The sequence below is a fragment of the Lottia gigantea genome (genome assembly GCF_000327385.1).
Source record: "Lottia gigantea unplaced genomic scaffold LOTGIsca_50, whole genome shotgun sequence".
Taxonomy (NCBI): domain Eukaryota; kingdom Metazoa; phylum Mollusca; class Gastropoda; family Lottiidae; genus Lottia; species Lottia gigantea.
Window position 1 is genome coordinate 1,732,418 of NW_008709716.1, and position 14,909 is coordinate 1,747,326.

A 14,909-nucleotide genomic window follows, 5' to 3' on the forward strand; every position below is an offset into this window, starting at 1 on the left:
CCTCGAATACATACTACAGTCGGACACTACCAATATCATTACTGACCTCTACTCAAACTACAGTCAAACACTGTCAATATCTGTATCATTACTAACCTAGACAACATACCTAACGTATTTCTGACAGTGACTACATAATACAGTCAAACACCATCAATATCTGTATCATTAGTAAACTCTACTACACACTACAGGCAAACACCATCAATATCTGTATCATTAGTAAACTCTACTACACACTACAGGCAAACACCATCAATATCTGTATCATTACTGACCACTACTACATACTACAGTCAGACACTATCAATATCTGTATCATTATTGACCTCTACTGCTTACTAGTCAAACACTATCAATTGTATCATTACTGACCACTACTACATACTACAGTCAGACACTATCAATATCTGTATCATTACTGACCTCTACTACTTACGACAGTCAAACACTATCAATATTTGTTCCATTACTAAACTATACTATAGTCAAACAGTATCAATATATGTATCATTACTGACCTCGAATACATACTACAGTCAAACACTATCAATATCTGCATCATTACTGACCTCTACTACATACTACAGTCAAACGCTGTCAATATCTGTATCATTACTGGCCTCTACTACAAACTACAATCAAACATTGTCAATATCTATATCATTACTGCAGACATCTTCTGTATACTAATTTCAAACACGGATAATTCACATGTGAGTTTGTGGCTCAAATTTGGACGGTGACCTGTGAACACTATTACTGATTGGCTTAGCTAAAACAATCCCGTTTCTGAGACTAAAGTATGATTGGCGTAACTGTCCCTTTTAAAAAATTATTTGTCCTCATGGTCGCAAAAAAATTGATCCATGCTGCATGAATCGAGTTGAAAAGTAAGCCATGTTTCCACTTTCTTGAGAACTTTAAGTAGTTTTTACAATTTTCACATAATTCATTTGTTTGTTTCGAAGTTCATTTTAATTCTGGACACTAAGAAAAATAGAATCGTATAGAGAGACAACATTGGAAGAGGTTTGAATGAAAGACTAACAAGTCAGTTTTAGTCACATGATAGCGGACGGGTCCTTTTTAAATTTATAATTGACCAAGTTTGACAATTAAACACATATTTAAACATTTTGTCCAAATTTTGTGGATCATGGGTTATTGTGTCATAAAATATTGTGGAGCGAACGGACCCAGGGCGAACGATCTAGGGGCAAACATGATAAAGACCGAAAATGTATAGGGACGAACGCGTTTAACAGTACCTAGATAAATATAAAATTCTAACTTCATGACCTAGGCCTGCGCTTTTATGGGATTTTTATTCTCATATCACCCTAATATCCATAGGACACAACATTACAATTTTTGTGGAAATATACATTAGGTCTACTTACTCAGTGGCGTAGCCAGGATTTCATTGACGGGAGTGAGGGACACATTTACCCTCTTTTTGGCTTTTCGAGGTAACTACCCTCTAAATACGCCACTGTTGTACCATTTAAAAGCGTAGTAATATTAGGAGACACATTGCATAAAATGCAGGAATTTATTTTCAAAACTTATTCTCACACAAAATACCCTTACGATCGTTTGGGGAAATTGATTTTGAATAGATATACTTGTAATAAGCCTGCTTTACAATTCATTCACAAGGTTAAAAGTAAATTTTGACTAATTTGTAATAAAAATCTATTGCCGAATGAACAAATGAATGTACACCAAATTTCATACAACGCGGAATTTTTTAGATAAGTTTGAATTGAGAAGTTTTCATCCTTGAACCATGAACTCTTCACAATCGGCCTTGACATTTATTTGTAAACAAACACGACATTTTTTTTCAAAAAGCGAATTTTTGATGAAAATGGTGATTATTTGATTGCAAAATCGTTATTTTAAATATTTAGGTAGTTTTAAGCAATTTTTTCCCAAAAGAATATCAAATCATGACTAATTTTATTTACCACGCCGTGGTAAATAGCTGTAAGGGTACTTATGGCTATTTACCACGCTTACCACGCCAGTGGTAAATAGCCACTGCCGTCTGCAGTTGATCGATCCAACTTTCGCGTTGTAGAAGTCTATAAGCTTAGGTTTCATGCTAGGTGATGTAGAAACTGTTTCTATGGGTATGATGAGAAAGTCATCAATGGAATGATCGGGAAGGTTGAAGTGAAGTTTCCTTAAAAAATACTTTAATGTCTAATTTTTTTAGAAGAAAGAAAGTTGTTGCCGTTGAACACCGCGGTGTCCAAAAAATCCATGCTGTTTTCGCTGATATTTGCTGTCAATTTCACAGAAGGGTGGTGGTTGTGTAAAATTTCAAAATATTCCCAGAAATGTTTTAGAGTATCGGACCAAATGATAAAAATATCGTCAAGAAACCTTCCATAAAATAAAGGTTTAAACGGTGAGATATTTTCTATCTCCCTCTCCCACTCGGCCATAAAAATATTCGCATAACTAGGGGCAAATCGTTTGCCCATAGCAGTTCCAGATGTTTGTAAATATATTTTTCCATTAAAAAAGAAGTCATTGCGCGTTAAGCATAGTTTAAGTAAATCTAAAATCTGTGAGTGTTCGTAATCACCCAAGGATGAACCCTATTGAAAATCAGAAAATGTTTAGTATAAGTTATTGCCCTTGTTCTTGAAAACGCGTTCAATCTTTAGCTCGTAAACACTCTAGAAGGGACAATTCTCGATGGATTTTGACGAAACTTGGCATGATTGTTTGTTATCATCCAAGGATAAACCCTATTGAAAATCAGAAAAATCAAAAAATATTTGGTACGAGTTATTGCCTAGGCTTGTTCTTGAAAACGCGTTCAATTTCTAGCTTGTAAACACTCTAGAAGGCTCAATTATTGTCAGATTTTGGCGAAACTTGGTGAAATTGTTTATTATCATCCATGGATGAACCCTATCGAAAATCAAAAAAATCGAAATACGTTTCATAGGAGTTATTGACCTTGTTCTTGAAAACGCTTTCAAGCACTGGCCAAGGTCACAAATAAAGAGATAAATGTTCAATACAAGATAAGGTGAAGTTAGCATAGTTAGTATTAAGTTCAAAAAACACCCACGAGTAATCTACAATAAACAAAAGTCTATAATATGAAAGTTTTCTTATTACCAGTTCTTAAAAGAAGAGAGTATGAATAGGTTCTGAAAAGATAAACATCTATATTTAAGGATTAGAATATATTATACTTAATGAGCTAGAAAATAGAGAGGGGGTCCAGTATTATTGGATTCAATGGGATCGAGTCTACCACGGACCAGAAAATTACTAAGGTTTTTATTGCGCTTATAGGCAATTACAAGTCGTTTGGTAAATACATTCGGAAATCTGTTCTGTAATTCACTGTAATACTGTTTGACGATGGATGTGGTTTTGGCAGCTGTATGATTAAAGGTGACAACAAATGGAATCATTTGATTATCATGCTGGATGTTAAGTCCATTTGGAGCCACTGTTTGGAGTTGGTCCATCCAGTAGCTGTAATCTGTAATCGTTTGGTTTTTGGTTTGATAAGATCAGAGTCAGGAATTGATTCAATAGGCATGATAAGAAGGTCTTCAATGGAATGGTCAGGTAAATTAAAATGATGAGAAATTGGTCTATTTTTGCTATGAATTATATCAAAGTGATGGCCGCTAAATCGAGTTCGCAGCGCGTTCTGGGTTTCGCCGACGTATTGTTTGTCACAGTTTTTACACGAAATTAGGTAAATGATATTTTTATCCGTACACGTGATAAATTTTTTTCCGTTTTTTTATTTTGAAAATAATGAGACATATGAATATGTTCACAGGTGCGACACCGAGAACCTCTACATGGTATTGCGCCAAAGTTATTTATTGGAGGAGGGGGTTTATTAATTTTCAAAAGGTCCAAAACAGTGTCATTTTTAATTTTGCGCAAGAATCGTTTGGAATAGCCCCTCTCTCTTAATTTACTGAAAACTAGTCTACAAGCCGCATCAAAATCTACTTTTTGAGTGCAAATTCTAAAAAAACGCAAAATTTGTGATTTGATTATTCCCGTAAGAGTATGTTTTGGGTGAAAAGAGTTTTTATATAAAAGTTGGTAAGTATCCGTTGGTTTAAAATATACTTTGATGTCTAATTTGTTTGTTTGAGAGAAACTTGGTCCTTTGAATACCGTAGTATCCAAAAAATCCATACTTTGTTCAGAAATATTCGCAGATAGTTTTACAGAAGGGTGGTGATTATTTAAAATTTCAAAATATTGCCAAAAATTTTCTAAAGACAAATATTTTTATTCAAAATCAAAGCTGCCAGTGGGCGTATATTACCTTACCTGGCAAGCTATCTTTATCAATGCAAAGACATTCTAAATTTCTCATGATAATAATGGAAAAAATTTTTTTTTTACTCTGCTCAGACAAAAATATCTGGTAGAAAATTATCTTATTAGGCCTATGCCTATGATTTATATAATTTCAATTTATGAAACTAATGTTCCTGAAGGTGAGGTGTTAGACTCTCTGAGAAAGTTTGTTTTTAGACTACAAAATGTTGGGAGGAATAATTTTGACAGATAATTTACCAGCGCAACCTTATAATGCAATTATTGAACCTGTTCACACATCTATCTATCCAGAGTTTTGATATCCTCGAATTTTAGATTCAGGTTAACTTTAAGTGTAAATGGATTTTAATTTGACTTGAAGTCAAAATAAAATTTTCTCCACTTAACTCAAACTTTAAAACTTCAATGAGATTTCTTTAACCTAGCGATAGGTCAAAACATACATGACTTAATTATTGGTAAATTAGCATCTTTTCTTATAAGAAGTTATTTATCAACAAATTTTCAGCTTTGGCTTTAAGTTTAAGCCTACTTTACTTTTCCCCCAAGCCCAAGAGATTGAAACAATATAATTATATTAAAATAATATATTTGATTTTCCCCCTAAAAAGGAAAAATTACAATGGACTCTGATAAATAAGGTCACGATGCATTCCAACAACATATTTTAGAGAGGCCAAATACAAAAGATTATTTCGTTTCTTATTACTTAATAGAAATCCAGATTCAACAGTTTTAACAAATATGGCGGGAGTTGATCGCACGAGATCTTTAAAAGACATTTTATTAGAAAGTCTATCGGCGATTTTGTCGCCTGACCACAACACGCGAACTGAAGGCGAAAATCAGATTAAAGCCTTAGAAGTTACTGAAGGTTAGTAAATGGTAATCTACGTTTTTCTAAACAATGACATCAAAATAAACGATTGACACTACTAGGCCTATTTTGTACCAGTAACTAGTAAGTAAGCATGAGTCTCGTGTTCAATCAATTTTTCAAAGAATAATTTTACATTACGTATGCAACTATTCATAGAGATCTACTAATTTTACGGCTTAATAGTATTTGTGTCTAGTCAAATACTGAAATAGGTAGACAGCAGTACAGAGTATCCTTGTATAAGGTTTTATAAGAGATAGGTTATTCTCTTATAGAAGCACTGGCCGACTCTGGACTTCTGGAGAGATTTACAAGATAAACAAAGAATTCAGAAATGCTAAACGATTGTTTCAGGGATTTAATGTTTTAGGCCTACCTTTTTTTGTTTTGTTTCTAGATCTATTCTATATACTTTTCGCTGGATTTTTTTTTATTTTATAAAACTATAAGATATAATCAAAAACCAAAGATGAATGTTTGTGGGTGAAATTTTTGTAACTAACAGAAAGTTCACCAATGAAACTTGCATAGATATATTCTATTGATCATTTTATATTACAAAATTTAAAAATATAAGCTTAGTAAACGGACGCATGAAAAACTTACTACTTGTACTGTAATTTGTTAATATGATTTTAGAACTCCAAATCCTGTCCTTCAGTTTCAGTAAGCCAACTCAATGAAGCAGAAAGATGCAAACCAACTTGAATTATTTTCTTGAATATCTGAATAACATTTCGGACATAAAAAGAAATACCGTATCAATAAAGCAATTTCTGATTACCACAATTACATTCAGTCCTTGATTTTTTTTAAGAATTTGGAGTTCATTTAGCTGAATTAACAGTTGATTCCGAAGGACCACTAGCAATAAGACAGCTGGCTTCAGTTTTATTAAAGCAATATGTGGAAGCTCACTGGTCACGACATTCTGACAAGTTCAGACCACCAGAAACAGGTTCCATGGTACGTATGCCTTTAATTATTTTCATGCATAATAATCTTTACAGGGCTTCATCAAGTCAGCCTGTTAAATTTCATCAATTATATTAACATTGGCTTGTAATCCTTTATATTATAAGGGGTCATAATTCTTTTTAAGTTAAGGTTAAAAGATTAAAGTTGTGTGGGCTTATAGCCTGTCTGGCACTGGTTGTACTAACTGTTAGTATTATTGTATATATTTTTCAGGCGAAACAAAGAATTCGAGAGCTTCTACCCCCTGGTTTATGCGAGTCTGTGAGTAAAGTAAGGACAAGTATAGCTTATGCAATATCGGCTATTGCTCACTGGGATTGGCCAGAAACATGGCCAGATCTATTTCAAATCATGATGCAAGCATTAGTCAGTGGGGATCCTAATGCTGTTCATGGAGCAATGAGAGTTTTGACAGGTATGCATTAACTACTTTTCACAATTATGTCTTTCAATTGTTGTAAAAAGTGTTTGTTTCTGATGATTTTTTATACGCCCACATGAAATGGGGGGCATATATTGCAGTTATCCATGTCCGTCCGTCAGTCCGTCCACACTTGCTTGTAAACACTCTACAAGACACAATTCTTGACAGATTTTGACAAAACTGGGTATGAGTATTCGTAATCACCCAAGGATGAACCCTATTGAAAATCAGAAGAATCGCAAAATATTTAGTATAAATTATTGCCCTTGTTCTTGAAAACGCGTTTAATTTTTAGCTTGTAAACACTCTAGAAGGGACAATTCTTGATGGATTTTGATGGAACTTGGCATGAGTGTTTGTAATCACCCAAGGATGAACCCCTATTGACAAAATCTTGGTTTTATTATTCATTCCCGCTCTGAAGATTGAATATTTGCCTTGTAGAGTTTTCACGAGCTAAAAATTTAACACTTTTTCAAGAACAAGGGCAATAACTCATACTCAATATTATTCAGTATTGCCCTAAACAGTTCAGAAGAAGTGTATGACTGAATACGGTTGAATATTTCATACTGGTGATTGTTACTGTACTGCTAAATATTTTTATTCAAAATCAAAGCTGCCAGTGGGCGTATATTACCTTGCCTGGCAAGCTATCTTTAGAATGAATATACATTCAATATCATAGTCACGATTTAAGCAGGATATGAGGTGATCTAATACAGCCAAATAGTTTACGTTAGTTACGTAATTTTTTTATTGTAGAATTTTCACAAGATATAACAGATACACAGATGTCTCATGTAGCTCCCATTATTTTACCTGAGTTATATAAAATATTTCTTCAAGCTGAGGTATTAAGTTGGATTTTTTCCATTTAATTGATCAAAGCATGCTTGTTGGGATTTTGTTACAAATATGATTGCCTTACCGGCCAAAAGAGATCAATTTCACTTACATTGGATGGGACAATAAACAGTGAATCCCTTGATAGTTATAAGTGTGGCCATGTATGTGAAATATTATGTGTTATATTGTTCAAACTCATGGTAAAAGGAAAGCAATACATGATCTAGGAGTATTTTTTGATGTCTTGGTAGAAGGTTTGATCAACAATGTTGACTAAAACAATTTTGTTTTGAATATGGCTAGTGAACTAGAGATGATTTGCACTCAATTTGCTTTTGATTACATGAATATAGATTCAATATATAGAAACAAACATTGCTAATAGCAGATTTATGGATATCATTATGTCAAATTGTAAAGTCTGTTATTCTTTACAATTATTCATACAGGTGTATGGTGTCAGAACAAGAGGAAGAGCTGTTCATATTTTTAACATATGTGCTGGTATGATAGCCACTATGAATGAAGTTCAAAAGGTAATCCTTCAATGGAACTTGGTAACATTGTATCTTCTTATCGTCTTTATTAACAAGAATTGCAAGTGACCCATGGAATTAAAATAAAAGTAGAAATGAAATGATGTTATTTTTTAGAATCACTTTATGATATATATGAGCTAATACGATCTGTAAATCAAGTTTAGATAAAATAATCATGTGATGAATTATTGAGTTTTCAAGATTTGTTTTGAGTTATGGCATCAAATAACTATAAACTGATTATGTTATTAGGGTGTTGCAAAGCAGTTATTGTTCCCAGTTTTACCTCAGTTCACAGAAGCATTGGTTCAGGCATTACAGTTACCAGACAGTCATACATCAGACAGTGGTTTAAAGACTGAAATTGTCAAGGTAGTTTGAGATTTCTTTTCTTACCTTTATATTGATCTGGGGGAGCTCGCTAACCTGAAGGTCCTGGGTTCAATCCCGGCATAGGTCGAGATAATACCTTCGGATTTTTCAACCCGGTTTCCCCCTGTCAGTGATGCAGCTACGAGTGTCTGACATGGAAAAGCGTCTAGTCGTTCGGATGGGACAATAAGCCGAGGCCCCGTGTGCTACAGGCTGTGCACGTTAACGATCCCTCGACAGTTGGAAATCGGAAAAGAGCAGGCTAATGTTGCTCTCCTGGCAAAAATTTCCCTCATTGCACCCTGCATGGTGTTGCCCGTCTTCATTAGCCCACATGGTGCAGAAAAGTAGGACGTAAAACTCCATTCATTTCATTTCATTTCATTTTATATTGATCTGGAAAGTACTAGGTTTCTCCTTATCAAGTGCTAAATGCTGTGTATAGTCTTTATGTAACAGATCTTCCAAAGAAAAATACATACTGGCAATTTAATTCATTTATTTTAGGCAATAACAACATTAGTGAAATGCTTTCCAAAAACAATGAATCAATGGTTAAATCAGATGTTACCCAGTGTTTGGTCTATATTTACACAGAGTGCTGAATAGTATCCTTTTTCTAAGCATATTCTAGACTGTTGCTAACAGAAACTATAACTTTTCTTTAAGAAATACCAGTGTAAATATTAAAGTTAGTAATAGAATCATCATCATGAGTAAATATGCTATTTCATTGACATTGTAATTAAGATTAAGCTTCTAGGCCGCAGAACACCAATCTATTCTTCAAGTTTGTCTAATGACAAGATTAACAAATGATTAATTCATATTAGAAGTGGAATTACAGTTTGAATCAAGGAGTATAGATTGATGACACGATGTCATTAACGTGATGCCACGTCACCCTGCTGTCTGCCATCTTGGTCAACCAAAAAAAAAAACAATAATCTAGTTTGTCTACTTCAGTTATTTTTATTGTATATAATGCCCTCTTACTCTGCATACGGCTGCACCAATAGACCAGATAGAGACAGACGACGTTCAATCACTTTTCATACGTAAGTTGCTTTTAATTTTTTTTATGATCGCAAACATTGACCTAGAATGGCTAGATCTTCCAGATCTACTAGAATCTACTAGATCTACTTAAGTAATGACTTACTTTTGTCCTCATTGACACTATCTATTTTGTTAAAGAATAATCCAGTTTATATTAGGAATAACCTATGTACTTTCAATAATTATATGCATTTGTTCTAAAAAAAATCTATATTTTCTCTTTGAAAATGACAAATGACATTTTTACAAGGTCTACTTATAAAATACAGTGACTGCAAACTTCTATATGTGTTTTAGATCTTCAAGTTTTTCGGTGGATAAGCGTGTTTACTATGCATGCAGTATAGCCTTTTTGGGTCTACCAAGATGGCGGCCACTCTGGCTAAGTGGCTTCACTTTGATGTGAATGGCAAATGACGTCATGCTGTCTTCAGTTAATCTATACTCCAAGGTTTGAATCAATGAATTTCCAAGAATTCTTCAAATGCTGGTAAAGCTGTTAATTAATATTTAAGCTAAATGAAAGAATATTTACATTGTTTACAGGAAACTCTTAAGTGAAAGGTAAAAAATTGACACGATATTTAATGATATGTCATTTTTACACGCCCACATGAATATGTGGTCGTATATTGTCGTTGCCCCTGTCCGTCCATCAACAGTTCTTGTGAGCACAATAGAGACTATAGTTTTCATTTGATTATAATGAAACTTGGGATTGATAAGACAGCGGTTAAGTTCGAATTTGACGTTTTTTCTATGAACCTTTTTCGAGTTATTGCCCTTGACTTAGTAAAATCGAGTCAAAATTTTGTTGTGGGCACAATAGAAGCTACAATTTTCAATGGATTTTGATGAAACTTGGTGTGAGCATTGTGAATGATAAGATGATAGTCAAGTTGGAATTTGACGATTTTCCGATGAACTTTTTTTGAAGTATTGCCATTGACTTAGTAAAAATACATCAAATTTGACTTGTAAACACGTTGGGTGCTACAGTTTTTATCGGATCTTGATGAAACTTGGTATGCAGGAATATATTAATGAGATCTCAATAATGTTCAAATTTTTCTATGTAGATGAGACCCTGTTAGTGTGAATTTGATGATATGTTATTATGTAGCGTGATAATTCAATACCTCTGGGTTATGCTATTGATTTAAAACAATTTGTGGAAAAACTCAGCATAACTGACCCTAAACTGATTAGATATTCAGGTTTTTGAACTACAAATGAATAATGAAGATCTTCAAAATGCGAAATTTGTATTATTATTGAAGATCTTTAATATATTTTATTTATTAATATATAAAGATTTAGTTATCATCTCTGACATCTGCCAGTGGGCATATGTTGTCTTACCTGGCAAGCAATCTTTTAAAGCTGTGCCAATCCTTACAATCTATTTTCTGTTACATTTTCTGTGTCAATCATTATATATGTCTATTTTCTGTGCCAATCATTACACATGACTATTTTCTGTGTTAATCATTACACATGTCTATTTTCAGAGCCATTTATTACACATGTCTATTTTCTGTGCCAATCATACACATGACTATTTTCTGTGTTAAACATTACACATGTCTATTTTCTGTGCCAATCATTACACGTGACTATTTTCTGTGCCAATCATTACACATGTCTATTTTCTGTGCCGATCATTACACATGACTATTTTCTGTAACTGGACAATCTAGTTATGTTAGAACTGTTGTTAATAAAGTAGAAGAAGTAGATGATGTAGTTGATTCAGAAGGCAAGTTTTATGTTAATTTTTTCACAATATGAACCAGGAGTCTGAAAGTTTTCATGAATTAGTTTGAAGAATAACATAATCCTTGAAATGATCAAATACTAACAGAGTTTTTGCTGTTGTACCGTTGATCATATTCATTTGTCACAGCTCACTTTATTTCCAAAAAGTATTTTCATCATCAAAAATGCATCAATGAGAAAGTTTCTTTAAATATTTAATTGCCAGCGAACTGTTATTGATGTAAAAGATGTTATATTTCAGGGGAGATATTAGGTTTTGAGAATTTAGTGTACAGTGTATTTGAATTTGTTCATGGGCTTATTGAAACATCTAAATTCAGAAGTACTGTCAAGAAAACAGTGAATGATATTATTTATTATGTTGTTATATATATGCAGATGTCTGAAGATCAGGTAAATTATAATAACTGAAATTGAATGTGTGATATTCTTCTTAAACTATTTAGAATTAGAGTACACTACTCATCCTTACAATTTAATTTGTGTTAGCAACCAGTTAAGGTCTTCGTTTCAATTTTAGAAAAGGCCTAATATGCAAAAGAACATAGTATGATTTTTTTAATTCCAGATAAGAAACTGGAGTAATAATCCTGATCAATTCGTTGAGGATGAGGATGATGATAGTTTTTCTTATTCTGTTAGAATTTCTGCTCAAGATTTATTGCTGGTATGTACTACACATTCTGTATTATCTAAGTATACAAATAAGATAGAAAGAAAGAAACAAACAACTATATTTTACAAGGATAACATCTTAGATTCCCAGTAAAGGATCCTTTCTACCATCTGGTTCTTGTCCAAATTTTCTTGTACACATTTACAGCTAGGTTGAATGGAATAATGACTTATCCAAGATCAGCGGACTACCACACGGAAATTGAAATTGGAACCCACAGCCGTCATTTGCTTGTAAACACTCTATAAGGATCAATTATTGTCAGATTATGACGAAAATTGATGTGAATGTTTGTTATCACCTAAGGATGATCCCTATTGAAAATCAGAAAAATCGAGAAATATTTAGTATGTGTTATTGCCCTAGTTCTTGAAAACGAATTCAATTCTTAGCTTGTAAACACTCAAGAAGGCATAATTGTTGACGGATTTAGATGAAACTTGATGTGAGTGTTACTAATTATCCAAGGATGAACCATTTAAAATAGGAAAAATGGAAAAATGATTAGTTATTGCTCTTGTTCTTGAAAACACGTTCAATTTTTAGCTAGTAACTGCTCTAGAAGGTTGAATTATTGACAGATATTGATGAAACTTGGAGTGAATGTTTGTTATCATCCAAGGATGAACCCTATTGAAAATCATAAAAATCTAAAAATATTTAGTATGAGTTATTGCCCGTGTTCTTGAAAACGCGTTCAATTTTAAGCCCATTAACACTCTAGAATGCGCAATTCTTGATGGATTTTGACGAAACTTGGTGTGAGTGTTTGTTATCAACCAAGGATAAACCCGATCAGGTATCAGAAGAATTGAGAGATGTTTTATTTGAGTTTTTGCCCTTGTTCTTAAAAAACGCGTTCAAGTTTTAGCCTGTAAACACTCTAGAAGCCTACTTTGTTTGAGTTTTGAGTTTACATAAGAATTAGACATCCAGTCGCGTATGATAATCTGCCGATAATGGAAAATAATTCTGAAACGACGTCTATGTTATATAGGCCTAATATAGACCTCACAGATTGACACTGACAGTATGAAATACTATGAAGACCTGAAGGTTTCGTTTTTATACGCCCACATGAAATGGGGGGCGTATATTGTCGTCACCCATGTCCGTCGGTCCATCCGTCCGTCCGTCCACAATTGCTCGTAAACACTCTACAGGGCACAATTCTTGACGGATTTAAACGAAACTTAGTATGTGTGTTCGCAATCACCCAAGGATAAACCCTATTGAAAATCAGCGAAATCGAAAAATATTTAGCATGAATTATTGCCCTTGTTAATTTTAGCTCGTAAACACTCTAGAAGGCACAATTCTTGACATATTTTGACGAAACTTGGTATGAGTGTTTGTAATCACCCAAGGATAAACCTTATTGAAAATCAGCGAAATCGAAAAATATTTAGTATGAATTATTGCCCTTGTTCTTGCAAATGCGTTCAATTTTTAGCTTGTAAACACTCTAGAAGGCATAATTCTTGAAGGATTTTAACTAAACTTGGTATGAGTGTTCGTAATCACCCAAGGATAAACCCTATTGAAAATCAGCGAAATCGAAAAATATTTAGTATGAATTATTGCCCTTGTTCTTGAAAACACGTTCAATTTTTAGCTCGTAATCACTCTACAAGTCACAATTTTTTTGTTCATAATCACAATTTACAATAGATGTCATTATTTTCCTGAGAAACTATTTTGGTTAACAAATAAGAAAATTTAATTTAATCATTTAACATGTCCCTAACCAGCCACCATACATGTACAGCATCATAAGATACTATAAATAGACCAAGTGGAAAATCCAAGACAGATATCCAATCATAGCTTAGTCTTGTGACATCCCAAGATGCAGCAGTGCATCTGATTTCATTTTATAAATGTCATTCAAGAGAAAAGGTTTGCTTAATCATTTCATTTTCACCAATTGTGCTGATACAAAAATGAAATTAAACATGGGTCATAGGGGAAAGGTTTTGTTTCTTGGAAGATTGAATTGAGTTGCTGGATAAGTAGGCTACTATAGGAAAAATATTTAGTATGAATTATTGCCCTTGTTCTTGCAAAACCGTTCATTTTTTAGGTCGTAAACACTCTAGAAGGCACAATTCTTGACAGATTTTGACGAAACTTGGTTTGAGTGTTCGTATTCACCCAAGGATAAACCCTATAGAAAAATCATGGAAATCGAAAAAATTTTATTCTACAAAGCAGAAGTCTAAAACAAATTTGACAACTTGATGAAATTGATCACAATCAAAACTAAACCTTTTGAAATATAAAATACAAGTTATTGCCGTTATTCTTACAAATGTGTTTGATTTTTAACTTGTGATGGCACAGTTTGTGATGGATTTGGGTATAAGTTGAATATTTCCTGGTATCTATGTTTGCTATTTTCTAACAAATATTAAATTTCAAACAAAGCTATCAGTGGGCGTATATTACCTTGCCTGGCAAGCTATCTTTTAGTAATAGTAGTGCTACCGTAAAATTTATTATAAAAGCGAAAATAGAATCTACCGGATGTTGTTATAAAAAGTGTGTCACGTGGGCTTAAAATACACATTATCGGGTGAAAATAGATCAAATTACCATCTTAATTGGGGGATTAATTAATTAGGCAATGATAATATTATTACGTGATGAGATTAACGCGTGTTACCGACAATCAAGATACAAGTAATGATAGATATTTTGTTGATTTATGGTAGTGAATTTGAGCATTGAAAACGGTAGGTCCTGTGAAAATTTGATTAGGAAAAAAACCAAAAATCGGTAGAATGGGGTATCCCGCTGGTAGAGCGGTAGACAACATGCAAAAGCGGTAGAAACCCGACAACATCGGTAGATTACACATGTATGCTAGAAGGTTCAAATCTTGACAGATTTCGACTAAACTAGGTATTATTATACAATATCGCCCCAAAAAGTTCAAAAGAAGTGTAAGACTGAATATTGAATATTTCATACTGGTAATTGTTACTGTCAAATATTTTTATTTAA

The 14,909-nt window shown here is 33.3% G+C and overlaps 1 protein-coding gene across 1 annotated transcript in view; it reads left to right on the forward strand.

The window, feature by feature from the left end:
- Window positions 1-5,080: 5,080 nt before the first annotated feature.
- The window catches only part of LOTGIDRAFT_219052 (hypothetical protein), a 39,320-nt gene continuing 29,491 nt past the window's right edge, over window positions 5,081-14,909 (forward strand). The window contains exons 1-10 of the mRNA XM_009062314.1: window positions 5,081-5,221; window positions 6,045-6,193; window positions 6,419-6,620; window positions 7,395-7,483; window positions 7,928-8,014; window positions 8,270-8,389; window positions 8,897-8,997; window positions 11,149-11,207; window positions 11,469-11,620; window positions 11,796-11,894. Coding sequence (XP_009060562.1) covers window positions 5,092-5,221; window positions 6,045-6,193; window positions 6,419-6,620; window positions 7,395-7,483; window positions 7,928-8,014; window positions 8,270-8,389; window positions 8,897-8,997; window positions 11,149-11,207; window positions 11,469-11,620; window positions 11,796-11,894 — 1,188 coding nt within the window. The 5' untranslated portion in view covers window positions 5,081-5,091. The remainder of the gene's footprint in view (window positions 5,222-6,044; window positions 6,194-6,418; window positions 6,621-7,394; window positions 7,484-7,927; window positions 8,015-8,269; window positions 8,390-8,896; window positions 8,998-11,148; window positions 11,208-11,468; window positions 11,621-11,795; window positions 11,895-14,909) is intronic.